Raw genomic sequence first — 19052 nt, 5'->3', positions numbered from 1 at the left:
AATGACGACCAAACAGATACCAGCACGTTATACATGCAAAAACGGCTGGTGTGGAGAGAGAAAGCATTATGTAGAGGAGCGAAAATTTTGGGTGTTATTTCATTGAAGGGCTCGGATATATTTATTTCTTCAACTTAAAGTCAAAATACATTAGCTATTGGTGTGTTAGTATCGTTTAGGCAAAATTCATTCAAACTTTTCCGGGTTTGTAGCATCCTGATGGTTTGCTTTCTGAAAGTTACTGTCAAAAGCATATCGTGTTAGCTTACAGTCTTTATCCATTCAGACTTCCAGATTCCTCTCTCAAAGAATACATTTCGCATCCGCTGCACCAGCAATATTTTATAAGTTTATTATATGGGTAATAGTTGATTTTCATAGAATTTTTTGTTATGAACGTAGTCGTTGGGTTCCGTTTCCAACTAGTAAATCTCTACTTAATTTGAAAAGCTGTTATTTTGTTGTTTCAGTCTCATGATTGGTAAGGAAAAACATGACAAAGAACAAAGTGTATTAGTATGTTCACGCCACTGCACTATAATTGTCATCATCAATTTTCAACCAAATAATTACATTAATTAGAAGTTGAATTTCATAGCCCATAAACTTACCGCTTATCATTGTACTACTACATGCGTCTTTCGAGTGCGTATCGTGATTATAAAGAAAACTCAAACATGAATATTTTCCTTTATGTTTAAAATATTCATTTTTCACAACGTTTAGAATATTATTGTACATATATTCAATTACAATTGAAACTTTTAATACGTGTTTCATTTAATTTTAAACATGTATTTTACAAAAAAAACACAAAAAACAACACGATAATTGGTCGTGATGGTTGATGTTGCATTTGGAACTGCTGTGGGAGGATATATGTCTCAGTAGAGTTTATTTAGTTTTTCAAGATGGAGAAGTTGAAAGAGAGAGTTAAAGCTCTTAATGTTAAACTTGAGAAATATAAAAGAGATTGCCAAGGTAAAAGTAACTTATGGTATTGTAATATAAGTTTTAACTTAATCACTTTTAATTAATTATTTTTTATAGCAAAGCCGTTCTTCCACAAACTTAGTTTCACTACAACAGTAACAAATTCAGTCTATTATAACCCGTAGTACTCACTAATATTACTAGTTTGAACTTTTTAATATTTATTTTTTATCTAATTTTAAACATGCATTTTATAAAAAAGAAAATACGATAATTAGTCGTTGATGTTACAGTTAGAACTGCTTGAGTTGATTCGGGTTTTTCAAGATGGATAAATTAAACGAGAGAGTTGAAGCCCTTGATGCTAAACTTGTGAAGTGTAAAAAGAGATTGTTAAGGTAGAAGTAACTTATAGTATTGTAATATAAGTTAACCGCTTTTATTTAATTCTTTTTTAAAGCAAATCCGTTTACCACAAAGTTACAGTTTCACCAACACTAACATTGAATTAATGGTATAAGTTGGAATCAGTTGAAGAAGGCTTTGAAAGTACTTGGGTTATAAACTTATGTATGTATATGTAGTTCATGGATGTTTGATAAATGAATGAGACAAAGACAGGATAGGCCAAAGTAGTTCTATTAGCAGTAGTACTAGTACTATAGCTACCCATTTTTGTCTATCAGGCAATTCAAAGTCAGACACTGTGTTGCAGTTTTTGGTATTTTTTACAAGATAATGTGTTAGATAAATGTTCCAAGGACAACCTTTAGAAGAGGTCATAATATGGAACTCAAGGGTAACATGAAAATTACTTTAAAAAGGGTGAATGTAAATAGGAAGGTTTATTACTACATTTGATTAATGTGTAGATGGAGGAAGGAATAAGTTATGATATTAGCCTATTCTGTTGTTTTTTTTTTTTCGCTTGTATGGAGAAGGGGTGTTGGAGGGCAACATTACTGTATTCAGTAATGGATTGATAAACCTGTCAACTAATAATTTAACAAACACTAATAATTGAACTCCAATAAAGTTGCCTGTTTTCAATTCCTTAGTTTTGTGAAGTTTTTTAATTAAACAGGATTCAACATGACAGTGAGTCCAGTAAATAAAGCTATTATGAATGTTTGCATAATTCAACAAATTTATAACAAAAACAATGGCAGCAAGTCATCTGAGACATAGATAAGGATATATTGATATATTTTGATACCTCTGTATAACTTTTGCCTGCTTACAGAGTCGTATCATTTTTGTTTTGAAGTTAGAAGTGTATTATAAGAGTGCTGGAAGTAATGGTTATCCAGTTAATACCATTAATGTTAAAAGTAGCTTTAATAGGTAGGCATAATTTAGATATGTCTGCTTCAACCTTCAGTGTAAAATACATTTATTTAGTTGTTGCAGAAACATAAAAGTAGCTAAACATTGTCATTGTTCCTTTTTAAAATTTTCAAGTATATCAGTTTTAGAATATTGGTATCTAATAGTTTCATTATTTTTTCTTCTCTATGCTTATAGAAAATGGATTTTTGTCATCTTCTGAAAACAGAATTTCAAAACTAAATTTGTTACTAGACTGCATGGTGGAAGATGGTACTGTTGATGGTCAGAAGCTTGTCTTGAAAGAGTATACTCAGGTTAAAAATTTTATGTGTTTGAAGTATGGTTTGATCTAGTAAAAGTTTTTATTATTGTAAATCATAGAGTCTTAATAATTTATATCCAAAGCACGGTTAGTGGACGTAGGTGTGAATGATTGCACTATTTCTGCTGAGAGTGGTAAAAGGACTCTCTAGTAACAAAATGGTATATCTCTTTTATATTTGAGGACAAGAATGCTTAGAACTTTATACACTTTTCAACATTTTTGTTATTAAACTTTTAATTCTTATTGTTATATATATATGATACATTATATAATGTACGTGTTAGGTTATGTACCTCATAATGTGTGATATTAACCAAATGTGAGTTTTAAATTTTTTAACACCATTAGGAAAGAGTATTATCCTTTGAACTACCCAAAGTTTTATTAGTTTCAGGTTCCAAACAGGTAATGAGATGTTAAAATGTGATGTTTTTTATGGTGTTTTTAAAGGTAAACCTGGTATTAAGAGAGTTTTTGATAAATGTGGCAGTGATGGACATAAGAAATTTAAGTATGTTTGTAATATATGCATAGAAATTATATGCTGTTTATGTTAGCTGTGAATTCAAGACTTCATTTGTTCTTTATTTGTACTAATATTCCTAATAAAACAATTTATTCTTAATTAAGGCTTTGATGGACTTAACTTTCTTTCAAGAAGGTTTGTTAGTTGATAAAGAATTCTCTGGTGAAACTGCTGAGACAGAGGTACTTGGCATATTAGGTAAGGTTTTTGAGTATGTACCATTATGAACGAACTTTGCATAACAGAAATTTTAAAAAATCTCAGTTTTTTGTGATCTTACAAAACTGGTAATCATGATGAAAATAATTTATCATGTCATGTTCTTGGAAAATATTTTAAATATTCAGGTATCTTTTGATTTTTGTTCCTTGTTGGATTTGATTTTAAAATTTTAAAATAATTTTATTGAAATAATATTTAGAATAATTGCCATGTATTAGTTTAAAATATGTAGGTGAATAAAATCAAGTAAAAGGTAGCTAACAATGTTTTTTTTTTCCCTAGGAATATGATATTTAGTGGTGAGTAATATTTCACTATTGTCAAAGTAAATGGTACATTATCTTAATGTCTTTTATCACATATCAAAGTTTTAAGAAGGCCAACTAGTGGCCATTTTGGGAGGAAAAGATTGGTTTTGATAAAAACATCATGAGAAGCTGGAAATTTACTGTAGCATTACTGTGAAGTATTATATTTCAGTAAAATAAAGTTTGTTGCATTTCTAATGATGTATAATATTTTAATTGGACTATAGCATAACTGACAGAGTATAGTAGATGGACATTTTTTAACTAGACTGTAGCATAACTGACAGCTTAGAATAAATGGATATTTTATTTAGCTGGACTGTAGCCAAAGTGGAAGTGTGAAGAATAACTTTTTTTTTAAATAAAATGTCTTCATGTGAATTTGCACATATTAAACTGGGCCCAAAAGTTGGCTCATTGAAGCAACTGTTTGTCATTAAATTCTGCTTTTGTTTACCTACCTTCCCATCTGAAATGAAATGGCATATAGTAGAGGACTACTTGGATCGCTTTCTTGGCCTATGGATGTTGAGTACGTATGACTGTAAATAATTCCAGTCTTAGCAATGTGTAGCCATAGGTCATGTCCAAAGTGCTGGACTCTTGTGGTATTTGAAAATAAATAAAATAATGTGTCAGAAATTGTACAATGGAATAAATGTATTAATGGATCACCTGTATGACGTGTAGGAAGCACACCTTATCGTAAAGAATCATACAAAAATACGTCTTTGGAGGTCACAATAGGGGATTTATATAACTGCTTTGTTTGCCTTATCATGAGGGTGGGAAAACTGCACTGTACAACCTATTAAATAAAATATCATAAATTATTTACTATCTATAGGATATTTATGGATGTATGTATATATATTTAATCTACTGACCTCCTCTTGCCTTTGGAGGCATCAGAAACCTTTGTTTTAATCAAAGTAAGCTATTTACACAGATCAGAATGCCACTTTTTAAATAATGAAGCTAATTTGTTATAGTTAATGCAACATACAGTATTAACTAGGAGTATTTAATGATGTAAAACATTGGTTAATTGGATGTGTATGGTTATTGTTAGAAACATATTTTAAAAACTTTTATTCTATTAATATTTCATGGGATTTGGGCAGTTAAGGAGTTTTATGTTAGTCCTAAATCCATCTGTTAATCTAACAATACAAAATTATCTCCTGAATAAATAATATATAGGAAATAAATAAAAAATATGATACAAACAAAGAAATACAAACACATACACTAAATATTTTAACCAATACTTTCACTAAAACTAACATTACTCAAAGTCCATGATGACGAGAAACCCACTTGAAATAAAAATGTATCTCAGGATGGCTGGTATGGGTATTAACACTTTAACCAAAATACAGCAGTGAAAAATATTTTGATGTAAGACCTAAGGAGGTTAAAATGTTGTTCTCTGCTTTATTTTGGTGAAAGTGTTGATACTAGTACCAGCTGTCCTGAGATACATTTTTTACACAAAGTATTGAACATTAAAATAATACCAAGGATATTTTAGTTTTTGTCTAATCTTGTTTTATGTGATTTTGTAAAACGAAATGTCTATACCAGAAACTCTAGAAAAGTAACATTTTTCTTAAACACTTTCACTGTGCAGCATTAAATTTGTGTTAGGTTTTGTTCACTTACTTAACTCTATGTAACAAAGATTTGCTAGTTTTGTTTGATGTGTTTAAAGATAGGCCAGGTGGTTAAGGCACTCAACTTCTAATCTGAGGGTCGTGGGTTTAAATCCCCATTGCACCATACATGCTTGCCCTTTCAGCCGTGGGGGCGTAATAATGTAACAGTCAATCCCACTATTTGTTGGTGAAAGAGTAGCCCAAGAGGTGGCTGTGGTTGGTGATGAATAGCTGCAATCTCTCTAGTCTTATACTGCTAAATTAGGGATGGCTAGCGCAGATAACCCTCAGGTAGCTTTGGACAATATTTTAAACAAACCAAACCAAAATGATTGATGTATTATTGTAAAATAAGATTGTAGTGCAACAGTGATTATTATGGGGTTTTACGAGAAATTTTTGTGAATGTGGCTTTACACAGTTTTATCATTTATTTTCTGTAGATGCATTTATTGAAGTGGAGCAGTTCTGTATAGAAATCATGAATTCTGATGTAAGTTCATTCATGGAAAATTAATGTTGATGAGTTATTGTTTACTTGTAAAACATTTAAAATAGGTTTATATTTAAGAAGATATGTATCTTAACTATAAAATTTTTAATTGGCTGATTGCCGAGTGAAGAAAAAGTACTTTTTCTGGTTCAGATTCTAATTATTCGATCTAGGTGAGGAACAGTATTAACAGTAGTCTCATCTTGATTAGTTATTACACAGTTTATTGTTTATTTGCAAGTTGTTTTCTAACCTTATTTGTAGAATGAAGTCTTTTTTTCCTTGTTTTGTGAAAGTTAACATAGTTTCCGAATTGTAGTTTGTACACTAGCCTTAAGAAACATTTATATGAATAAATTAGTTTTACCCGATCTATAGTCTCTATCATCACAGTAGTCTGCATCATCAGATTAATACTTAAGAAGCTAGTCACCTCTCCATGGAACAGAAAGCTAATAACTCGTGCTCCCTGCAGAAAACTTTCTGTGCATTTACTTACCATTGAATAGAACTATTTATAATAAGATGTATCACAAGAGTCTGGGATGCAGTTAGCATTAGGATGTACCTCTTCATGTGTAGCACTCCCCTTGAGTACTTTATGTGTATAACAAAAGCTTATTCTTGTCTATGGTATTTCAGATTACAGAATTTTGAAACTTATTGTTTGCAACTTTTATTTAACATTCAATTTGAATTTATTTGCTTAGTTTCTTTTTTTTGATAAAAACATAATTGTTTTATATTGATTTAAGGTAAAGTTTCTGTTACAAACTATCTTTTCTTACATTAATTAGACTTCTCTTAATCAGGTTACAAGGTTTAAAGTTACCTGTTTCTGAGACTATGTTACGGTTTTTACCATAATTATTCTCCCAGAGTTTGGGTTTTGATATTTATTCTCAATTTCATTAATATAAAATTACTAAATGAACATATCAGATCTACATAAAAAGCAAATTGGTAATAATTTCAGTTTCATGGATTTTATTGAGTTCATTTCTCATATGCACATCTGTGAAATCATCTCCTTCAGAGTTCTCTTATTTTATTTAAATGGTAGCATGATGACTGGAGTTCCTCTGACATTGAGCAGTGTTACTACCATTGTACACCACATGGCTGGTTCTGTCACACATTTTTATTTTCAGACCCAGGTTTTGAAATGTTGACCAATTCCGTTTGGAGGATAAACATGAGATTAATGTGATATTGAAAGTGGTTTGAAATGTTGACAAGTTCCAGTTGGAGGACAAATACAAGTTATTACTGTAACAATAAAAGTGGTTTAACATTTTGGCTAATTCTAGCAAGAGGATAAAGACAAGAGGTTACTGTGACATTGAAAGTGTCAGGGACTGTCAATACTGGTGGTTACTCGAGTTTTACAGACTTGTTAAATTAAATGAATGAAATGCTGGAAAAACCTAAGTAACCACCAGTATTGACAGTCCCTGTTTAACCTGTTTTACTTTATAAATGTCCTAGGGCACAAGAAAGTTTAATATATTTTTGGTTTTATTTTCATTAAACATTTTAAAATTCCAGCAACTTAATTTTTACAGGTAGAAGAAATTATTGGAATAGAACAAGTTGAATGTCTTCACTGGAGGAAGGGTGCGTTACTATATATGTACTGTAACATACGAACTCAAGACAAGACGTGGATTAAGAATCACCAGGATGAATTTTTCAAGGTAAATATTGAGAATACGTCTAGTAAGTTACAAGTTTGAAATGGTAATGCCATTTTTATCTCTGATTAACTAAAATGTCATAAAGATATTTTCAGGAAAATAGCCTCAGCTAAAATCGAGAATCTCTTTACTGAATGTTTGTGGTTAATTCTACATTCTTTATCCTGTGGTGCTGAGGAAGACATTTCCTAAGCAGAATGTAGCAGTAGACATTGGGAAATATTGAAGAGGTCATTAATTTTTTACCTTTTTTAAATAATTTAATAAGAACTAATACTTATCAACAACCTAGTTATGACTTTTTCTCAAGGTTTTCTAAAATATTATATGTACATGCTTTGTTGATGAAAATAACACTTTCACTTTTGGCATTTTTTTTTATGCATGCTACATTCAAAATTTAATTTAAATACTTTATTATCATGGTAAATGAACAAACATGACATCGAAATATACGTAGTTGAAATTTTAATACAAGTGTTAAGTTATTAATTTTATAAAGCAATATTTAAAAAATCCATATTTTGTTCTAGTATGAGAATTGTGACATTTGCTCTCTAGGTATTGTCTTTTCTCTAATATATTTACCACCCCTCCAAGAAGTGCAAAATGTAATGTAAATTACTCATTATAATATTGTCATCACTCACACAAAGCATAATGTTTATAGCCATTAATCTTATTTAGTTACAGAGACATAATTTAGAAAATCAGACCTTTCTTGCCATGCCTACTTGTCATATGCTATATTTCTCAAATTGCCTCCAGCATTCTCTGACATTTAATATTATTTTTAACTCATCAAATGCTGTATTATATTAATCAGTGATGACGAGAAACCCACTTGTTGAGAAAATTTATATGCAAAAACGGCTCGTTTGGGCTGAGAAAACACTTTTACATAGAAGAGCAAACAACATTTCGACCTTCTTCGGTCATCGTCAGGTTCACAAAGAAAGAGGTAACTGACCGGAAGCTGACCACATGTTTGTATACCGCCCTCTACATTTCGACACACAGTTACACAACCCCTTTCAAACATGTGGTCAGCTTCCGGTCAGTTACCTCTTTCTTTGTGAACCTGACGATGACCGAAGAAGGTCGAAACGTTGTTCGCTCTTCTATGTAAAAGTGTTTTCTCAGCCCAAACGAGCCGTTTTTGCATATAAAAAGCTGTATTATATTGTTATTTTTTGTCTGGAAAATTGTTTATTTCACATCCAGTTTTAACTTTATTTTCATGGGAAACACATTACAGAGCTAAGCTGAATTTTAACAACAGCTGCCACATAATTAGAAAGTCTGAAAATTTGTGATAGTTATGGGATATTGTCTGCATTTTGCATGTTATTATTTTGTGTTTTTTGGCACATTATTTAATTAAATAAAAAATCACTTAGGGTAATAATACCATGGGTATGGAAAGTAGGGTTTAAGTTTCATTGACAGCTGGAAGCAAATATTAAAGAAGACCCAGCTAAGTTCCTTATTTCTTGGCTTTCCTTTGCATTCATTATTTATTTTTTATAAGACCAACTAAAATGTAAAAAGTAGAAGCCTTTTAGATTTAATAAGGCAATATTAGGTAAAATAAATAATAGTAACTTTTAACAAGGTGCCTTCACAAACAGCTTGTGTGTAACATGAACTACACATTCTCTTAGTGATATACAGTTTATGTGATGAGAATATTAGTTAGTTACAGTTCAAATGGAAATAAGACAATAAAATTTAAGTGTTTAAAGCTATTTAGGATAAATGTAGTTTCATGTTAAAATTTGGAGTTATTCTAGAAAGAATAAAACAGAAATTAAAATTTATTTTACTTTTGTGAAGATACATAAGGTGTATTAAAACATCAGTTTGAAATAAATATATATAATAATATTAAGTCAATATGTGATAAAAGTCATACTATAAAAGTGAGTTTGACATCATAAAATTACTCGAGCCTTTAGGAAAAGAGAGTTAAAATGTGTCTCAGTGTGTGTTTTATGTATTGTAAGCAGGAAAATTGCATTATCAAATTGTTGTATGTATTGTAAACAGTGTACTTTCTGTACTAAGTTGTTTTACATGTTGTAAACAAAATCTTTCTGTAACAAGTTGTTTTATTCTTGATGATGGAAACCCACTTGAAATAAAAATGTATCTCAGAACGGCTGGTATGGGTATTAACACTTTTATTGATAAGGAGAGAACAATGTTTCAACCTTCCCAGATCATTTTCAGGTTAAGAAAAGGTGAAGATGACCTAGGAAGGTCAAAACGTTGTTCTCTCCTTATAGATAAAAGTGTTAATACCTATACCAGCCGTTCTGAGATACAAGTTATTTTATGTAAACAGAATAGTTGCAATACCAAGTTGTGTGTCTTTGTTAAAGTCTATGTAATTTTCAATCATTTTAGTTGTAAATAATAGTTATTCTTTTAATCAGAACTTCTTAATAATTAGAGTTTGTAAGACATGAATGTCTCAGCTTTTACATTATTGTTTTTTGATTATTGCAAAACAAAAAGTTTTTTACTTTTGTTGACAACTCATTTTTCCTGTGTCTATGTAACTTTACGTTAATATAGCATAAAACTAAGACATTTGTGAGTTAAGTACTAATGATAAGTTAGAACAGCGAGAGATCTCCCACGAACAGTAACTGTTTTAGTTCCTTTCTAGGGGGGTGGAATACTTGAAGATCATGTTATCCACAAGACATGTAATCACGGTTGATACCAAAGATGATCATGATGTGCTGAAACTTCTGCAGCACGGTAAGTATAATTCACTATTACAGTTCAGTTGTGTTACACTTAACTTTCAAGTAACCTATGTTTTAGTATTTAAAATATGATATTAATTATTACATGTGACTTTTCAGGTTTGTACCACCATAATGAAAATATTAGTTTCTTAGAGTTTACCAATTTCAAGTTTATGATAAGCAATGAAATATTAAAACATATACTAATGCTTTCCATAGTTTTTTTTTGCCATTGAATTAAGCATTTTGGCTTATCTTTAAAGAAACTGATAATTTGATTTGAGTAGCATTCCTGTACAAAAAGGTGTTGTTCGTTTTTTGTGTGTATTAATATCATTCACTTGGATTTTCCCAGTATGGTGGGATGCAGTCCAAGTTCTTTAAAGTAGGATTAAAATAAAAATTTTCTAATTTATTTAAAGCAAGGTTAAAGTAGACATGTTCTAAGTTCAATTTATTTACCTCATTCAACATGATCTCGGTCATTTGACTGACCACATGACCTCTTTATACTTGTTTAAATTATTTATACATTTAATACCTTTAACTTTCAATATTGAAGATGTGATGCCTAGAGAAAATATTTGTGTTATGCTAGGGAAAATTCAGGATAATTTTAAAAATATTTCCTTGTAGAATTACACTATCAAAACATGGATTGTTAGTTAAGATTTTATGTTATACTAAATGGTGTAACATGAAGTAAAAATAGTTTAATAAAATAATTAATGTAAGACACTAAACTTTGTCATGTGTAGTAAAGTATACACAGGTGGGAAAAGTTTAAGTAAGGTTAAAATAGAGATTTCTGATATGATATCTTACCTTTCTTACAAAACTGCTTTTCTTGATTAGTGAGCCCTCTGTTGGCACAGTTTTTTTTAATGCTCGCCACTAATCTTACATCTCCTCCTTCTGCATCTCCACATGTAAATGATTGTGCAGTAGCTCTTCACCAATAGGAGCATGACACAACTCCTATTGTAACAAGTGCCCTCTCCACATTTGTAGTCGTTAACTCTTTGAAATGCGTTTTGGAGGTTTTGGGAAATTTGAGATTTTTGACATGAGAAACACTATTTTTGGCCCAGCATGGCCAGGTGGTTAAGGCACTCAACACGTAACTGAGAGTTGCAGGTTCAAATCCCTGTCACACCAAACATGCTTGCCCTTTTAGCCATGGGGGCATTGCAATGTGATGTTCAACCCCACTATTCATTGGTAAAAGAGTAGCCCAAGAGTTGGCAGTGGGTGGTGATGACCAGCTGCCTTCCATCTTGTCTTACACTGCTAAATTAGGGACAACTACTGCAGAGAGCCCTCGTGTAGCTTTGAGCAAACTTCAAAAACAAAACAAATAGTATTTTTAATCTTACATGAAAATTATTATGCACGTGGACTATTCAAAACAAATACTCATTGTGTTACTGAACATATCTTTATTTTGATTTATTAAAAATACTTCACTAAAAATATTATTTTGGGGAGGTAAAAAACTTACAATGGTAACTGAAAGTCTGCCAAAGTTTGTGATATACACACTATATTGAAAGTTAGAAATATTAAATCTAGAAAGAATTTAGATGAATACAGAGAAGTCACATGATCAGTCAACTTGACTGAGTCTGTGTTGAAATAGTTAATCACTTCTTCAGTGATGTCGAGAAAACCCACTTGTAGAGAAAGATATATGCAAAAACGGCTCATTTGGGTTCACAAAGAACCTGATGATGACCGAAGAAGGTCGAAACGTTGTTCACTCTTCTACGTAAAATATTTTCTCAACCCAAACGAGCCGGTTTTGCATATATCTTGATCACTTCTTGATTGGCAGTAGTACTATACAGATATACAGATATGTTTGTTTTTGCTCATAAATTTGTCAACATTTTCCTTTATATTACAGACTTAGATTTTTTTTCACTAAATATTTTGTTACTTCTTTGTTTATGGGGGCTTTTTTGCTAGTGTATTGGAGATCTCACTCTGTGGCAAGTAGTGCTTGTCTAGATACACTTTCTAAAGAAAATTTGCACTGTCCATCCTGTGACCATGCTTGATGTCAATTACATTGTAGCTCTTTCTATTCTGAACTTGATGTATGATTTCAGATGCTGCCAGGTGCTGGTTGAGTGTATTCATTCAATTGTCATCTGTGCCAAAATAGTTAGTTATGTTACAGGATTAGAAATCCTGTAGAAATGTGCTGTTCTATAGCACAGCTAGAAGTTCTCTTTCATGGTCTTTTATTTCATAAACATGTTCATCCCAGACACTAGCATGCATGTGTAAAGCCCACAGAGATTGCTGCACATCTCTGATGTTCTAGAACATTGAGACTCTTCCTACCACCATCCTGAAGTACAGTTCCAGAAGCTGCCAGGTGATGGTTGATCAATTCCATTTATGTAGTAGCTTTGCTTTCCAAAATAGGGTGGGCTTGGCATGGCCAAGTGGTTAAGGCACCTGACTCATAATCTGAGGGTCGTGGGTTTGAATCCCCATCACACCAAACATGCTCAACATTTCAGCTGTGGAGGCATTATTATGTGATGGTCAATCCCACTATTCGTTGGTAAAAGAGTAGTCCAAGAGTTGGTGGTGGGTGGTGATGACTAGCTGCCTTCCTCTAGTCTTACACTACTAAGTTAGGGACTGCTAGTGCAGATAGCTCTTGTGTAGTTTTTTTCAAAGTTCAAACCAAACTAACTAATACATTAAAAATAAATTAAAATTATGGTCTCAAAGTTACAGGGGTTATATGGGTTTTAAGTTGAGATATGACAAGTTAAAGAGATGAGATTATGTGGGTTTGGGATACCTTTTGTTGGTATCCTACACTTTAAACTCAATTGTATTTCAGCAGGCCTGTGCACATGGTCAGCAAGTTGAATGTCAAGGCCAGTAGGAATCTTGAATTAAATACACCAGTTCTGACTGGCCCATATCTCTCAATCATCTACTTCTTTCCAGTTTTTATGGGTACCAGACCATGTTGGTATTCGTGGAACAAGCTTGCTGATATCACATCTAAGTCTTTTTGTTCTGGTACTATCATTGCCATGTCTGTCCCATACATAAACTATGGTCCTGTATTCAAGGATCAGCTCCTTGCCAGTTAGCAGTCAACTTGGAGTGAGCAACGTGATAACAAGCTTTTCCAGATCAAACCTTCTGTTGCTCTTTGGCTGTCTTGCTTCCATAAAGAGGAAGTTGTTCTGGCTAGGCTACTTATTGGTCACAGTTTTTTAACTCATTTCTTTCTTTTATCTGGGACTCATGCATCAATGTGTGGGCTGTGTGACACCCAGGTCACAACAGCCCATATTTTACTATCATGCTGTCATTACAATTGAGAGAGACGACACCATTTTAAACATATTTTTACCATGGGTTCATTGCCAGTGACAATGTCCACCTCAGTTGTGTTTTTAAATTTTTAAGGGACATTGATCTTTTTTTTTACTATATTTAAGATTTTAATTTGAACAGTGGACTATGTTTTGTTTTAGCATGATTCCTTTTTACATATTTTAATAATTTTACTTCTTTACCTTTTTATTGGTTGTTTGGTGCAGATAGCCCAGTTGCTTTGCAACAATAAATGCTAACCCCAATCTAAAGAGGGATCATTTCTTCACTGGCTTTCCACCAGTTCAGTGTAGGATTTTATCTGTTTTTTTAAGTGAAGGTAAGATATTGTATTGGAACCTAATGTTTTCCTAAACTGAAAATGTATTTCCAAAAGGTTCTCCTTTTCACATTTCCAAGTGATATGTGGTGTAGGTGTTAAAGTGATTTATCAGTGCAAATATGGAGAGGGCACCAGTTGCAATAAGAGTTGTGTAGATATCTATTGGAAATAACATTTTCAGTTTAGAAAAATGTTAACTTTCCATGTCCAAGTTATTCAAAGTAAGGTTAAAATAGAGATTGTCCAATCAGGTGAGGAAACATTTCCATGATATTTTATTATAAAACAAAAAAAAAAGCTCTTGAAACTTGTTTGAGTTAACCCTATAGCCAATGCACCATTTTAAAACCCCTTCTGTTTATGCTACTTAGTTACATTCAATATTTGATTAAACCATTTAATATAAATGTATTTTAATAAAATTACTATTATCAAGTATGTTATAATTTAAACTTTTGTATTATCTGAGTTTTATTCCTTTAATTTTAAAAGAAACATTTGAAACAATAATTAAAACTGCAGGTTATGCTGTCACATGATCCACTTGCAGTTACAAGTTACAACTTTTTTGAGCCATTATACACTATACTGTGAGAATAGAATAAAAACTGTTGGCATACTTGGTGAAATTACAATTCCACCTTTCTTTTATTAGTGTCTAGAAAATTTCCAAAACTTTATGTATAAGGGTTTAAATTCTAATATTTCTAAGCTTAAGGTCAGCCATACCCATTTGCAAAGTCAAAGCAGTGTTGCTAGGTGACAGTTTGAAGTTGATTGACATGCTTACAACCAGTAAATAAGGAGATTTTGCAGTATTCAGTTATAGTCTAAAGAAACTTCTAACAGTGTATGGATTCGTAGCACCAGGTAGAAAAGAAACTTAGTTCATTGTTTTCTTGAAGAGTATCTGGTGTTGGGCAAGTGTTTCTTGTCTCATATGTATTAGTTTGTTAAACAGTTAGACTACATTTAGGTTTTACCTTTATATTTTAATTGGTTATGTATTAGCTGTGTTTATAAATGCATATTTGAAAATTTTATGATTATGTACATTTAAGTTGGTGTAGGTTTACTTGTGGAAATGTCTGAGCAAGATGGCATCACTTGCATGTGCAAGCATCAGTGAAAGAGTTTCTGTAATAACTATAATAACAGTGTAGGTCACACTGACAGGAACAGGTTGACATACCTGCATTAAGAATAAAAGACAAAGAATTGGAAAGGAAAATTAAAATACATGTTTCCATTTCTTAAATTTAGTAATTATATTGTAACTTGATAATAATATCTAGAGTTAATAATATAATAGAGAAAATGGAAAATAAAATAAAAATATTTACTTTAAAAAACATTTAGAAGGTTCAAGAGGTTATGGAAGAAGTAAAATTTGTAAACTGTAACATTATAAATAGTATTTTTGTACTCAACCTGAATACCACATTGCCTGTCAACTATTCTGAGTCTGAGTACAAATAATTACATCGAATAATGAGTCTTTTATTAAAATAGTTAAAAGAATAAAGATTAAGTTACTTATTTTTCTAAAACTGAATAACCTTAGGATCATTCAAGATAGATTTAAATCTTTCATCAACTAGTTTCATTTTTATAAAGAATTTTCACAAGAGTTGCATGTCTTCTTATATTGTAAGTAGTTGTAGTAGAGAAGTTAATCCTATAACCTTGACCACCACTACTGATTTCACCAATGCCATTTTTAAACTCTTCCATTCATGTTACTGAGTTATGTTCAAAATTTAATTAAACTACTTTAAACATACAGCTTTGAGTATTCTTCAACTTGGAATAATGTGTTTTGTTTAAAGTATAAACATGCAGCTTTGAGCATTCTTCAACTTGGAATAATGTGTTTTGTGTTTTGTTTAAAGTATAAACGTACAGCTTTGAGCATTCTTCAACTTGGAATAATGTGTTTTGTGTTTTGTTTAAAGTATTGGAAGAATTCTTCAACTTGGAAGAATATGTTTTGTGTTTTGTTTAAAGTATAAACGTACAGCTTTGAGCATTCTACAACTTGGAAGAATATGTTTTGTGTTTTGTTTAAAGTATAAACGTACAGCTTTGAGCATTCTTCAACTTGGAAGAATATGTTTTGTGTTTTGTTTAAAGTATAAACGTACAGCTTTGAGCATTCTTTAATTTGGAAGAAATGTTTTTGTTTTGTTTAAAGAAGCATTCTTCAACTTGGAAGTGTGTTTTGTGTTTTGTTTAAAGTATAAACGTACAGCTTTAAGCATTCTTTAATTTGGAAGTGTCTGTTTTGTTATTTGCTGCTCATGATGTAAGTATACAGTTCTGAACATTCTTCAGTTAGAGAAGAAAACATTTCATATTTTGTTCATTATAGAAAGCTACAGAGCATCACTTATTAGGTCTTTCATGTATGCTGTATTAGACGGAATATTGACAAAACCAGTTTTATTTAAAATTACTTGTTTAATATTATAAATATTAGCTTTATTTTTTATCACAGTAGAAGTAAAATAAAACTGTGGGTTAATAGTTAAGTTGTTATCCAAACACTGCTCACAGTACAAGTTGTTCATTTCTTTAAATAATCTTTAGAGATGAAATACCTTGTGTTTACTTCTTTTATAGGTATCTTTAGTGACACTCACATGTTAGCCCTGATGTATGGAGCTGAGATGTGTTACTGGTATGTGTACTACACCAAGATGTGGAACAACACCGAAGACACCATAGTACAAAATGCCTCAACCCTACAACACACTGGTGTTGAATTGCTTCAGTTGTATGTGAAAATGGTGGAAGGGCCACTTAATGGTTTAGGATGGAATTGTGATAGGGCCAGAGAACTTTTGGGTAAGACAAGTCTACATTAAGTTAAAAGGTATTTCAGAAATCACTCAGTCTTTGTGTATTTCTTTACATAAAACAAAAAGGATAAATAATTTTTTTCTTAGTTTTAAAATAATAGGTAAGTAATAGTAAGGAAAAGCACATTGAAATGAGCAGGTTAAAAAATTTTGTGATCTAAGTATTTGCTATGATGAATATCAAAGAAGCTAGGAACATTACAAGATTTAGTTGTTGTTCAATTATGCACAAGTTCACTTGCTTCTCTTGATTGTGCACTGTTCATTACACTGTATTTCCTCACTTTTAATGTTATGCTTACAGATTACCTAATGGCTACTTAGAAGGACCCTATAATTGTTGCTGGACAGAAAACTAAACTGGTTTGGGGTAGTTGTAAAGCTGACATCTGTTGGTGCAGAACTGAATTATTGGACATATCATCAGCATCGTGACAAGAGTTTGCAACATATCATCAATTTTTTTGTTTATTCTTATACACACAGATAAATTAATGTTCTGAAATGTTAGTATCTCTTAGAATATCCTTGTCACAGTTGTTTATAAAATCAAGTATGATATTTTCTTTTAACACTTTCCGTGTTAGCTTTATTTTTGGAAATAGTTGAAAAAGGTTAGTTTTTTTATTTTACTTTTTGATAGCATATTGTAGTATATGAAAAACCTTCAAATATATTCAGACAAATAATTAAAAATGTGACAAAAATGGCTTCCTGAAATTAACTCATGCATATATTTTTTTAAACATGAAATGTGTCCAAATTATCTTGGGAAAATTATGGAATGGGTTAATTAAAAAATTAAAGATTGGTTGTAGAGAACTGACAAAAAAAATGCTTTTCTTTCTAGAGATGTTGAGAAAGGTGTTCTGTGTTTCTTTTGCAGTTTCATTGATGTGGGCTGCTAAGTATATTAATCCTCTATCAGACAAGAAAAAACTGTATGAAAATTATAATGCTTTATGTTGTTTGTATTTAGTACTGTATATTATTGATGGAATCTTATTTAAGTTTGTTATTACTTAAAAATATAAATCACCACTTATTTTTTTAAGATTCTTCCTTTCTGGAATATACTTGTTTAATATCCTTACTTTCTGGAATACACAAATTGTAATAATCTTTAATGTCCTTATTTATGGAAACTTGTAATCATGTTTAATGCTCTTACTTTCAGGAATACACAAGTTGTAATCATGTTTTATGTCCTTTTCTGGAATACACAACTTGTAATCATGTTTAATGTCCTTATTTCTGGAATACACAACTTGTAATCATGTTTAATGTCCTTATTTCTGGAATACACAACTTGTAATCATGTTTAATGTTCTTATTTCTGGAATACACAACTTGTAATCATGTTTTGTATCCTTATTTTCTTTAATACACAACTTGTAATCATGTTTTGTATCCTTATTTTCTTTAATACACAACTTGTAATCATGTTTAATGCCCTTACTTTCTGGAATACACAGCTTGTAATCATGTTTTACATCCTTTTCTGAAATACGCATCCTGTAATTATATTTAATGCCCTTACTTTCTGGAATACACAACTTGTAATCATGTTTTATGTCCTTTTCTTGAATACACATCCTGTAATTATATGTAATGTCCTTACCTTCTTGAGTACTCAACCTGTAATCGTGTTTTATGTCCTTTTCTGAAATACACATCCTGTAATTATATTTAATGCCCTTACTTTCTGGAATACACAACTTGTAATCATGTTTTATATCCTTCTCTTGTGGAATACACAACTTTTGATCGTGTTTATAAATCCTTAAGTATTGTTTTTTGATAGGATGACTTATTTTTTATATAATCCTATAATAATACATAGATTATTTTTAATTCTAATTTAAAGTACAGATTTGTTTCTGTAGTTACTTAGGTTTTATCCTGATTTTTCTTCCACTCTGTATAAGTTCATGAAAAGAAGAAGGTTGGGGTAGTGGATCAGAATGTTGCTTTAAGTTAAGTGTTCTTATGGAGGGTCTACTTAGTGAAAATGTAAACTTTGAAATACATGATGAATATAGCTGGTTTCTAATCCTAGTGCTTGTAAGTGTAATTTTGCAGTACTGAGAATTGTGATATGTACTCAAGTAATGTGATATAAGTATAACTGTTGTCATATGGTCAGGTAATCTGACCAAAGCAGAGTTGCTGTCATATGGTCAGGTAACCTGACCAAGCAGTATTTAGCATGCATCTTGGAGTCAGTGTTGTTCAGGGTGTTTTATG

General features: G+C 31.2%; 1 protein-coding gene across 2 annotated transcripts; it reads left to right on the top strand.

The window, feature by feature from the left end:
* Positions 1-821: 821 nt before the first annotated feature.
* Positions 822-18206, top strand: LOC143248710 (RAB7A-interacting MON1-CCZ1 complex subunit 1-like). Of its 2 annotated transcripts, none has more exons than XM_076497359.1 (8): positions 822-981; positions 2458-2576; positions 3218-3311; positions 5745-5794; positions 7360-7491; positions 10155-10260; positions 16567-16791; positions 17110-18206. In XM_076497359.1, exons 1-8 carry the CDS (start codon positions 912-914, stop codon positions 17127-17129), a joined length of 816 nt encoding a protein of 271 aa, XP_076353474.1. In that variant the 5' UTR covers positions 822-911; the 3' UTR covers positions 17130-18206. The 2 variants fall into 2 exon arrangements, with proteins under 2 accessions (XP_076353474.1, XP_076353475.1); XM_076497360.1 differs by lacking the exon at positions 822-981 and adding an exon at positions 1243-1331.
* Positions 18207-19052: the final 846 nt, after the last annotated feature.

The sequence above is a fragment of the Tachypleus tridentatus genome, chromosome 4 (assembly GCF_004210375.1).
Source record: "Tachypleus tridentatus isolate NWPU-2018 chromosome 4, ASM421037v1, whole genome shotgun sequence".
Lineage (NCBI taxonomy): Eukaryota > Metazoa > Arthropoda > Merostomata > Xiphosura > Limulidae > Tachypleus > Tachypleus tridentatus.
This window is presented reverse-complemented; position numbering and strand designations above follow the sequence as displayed.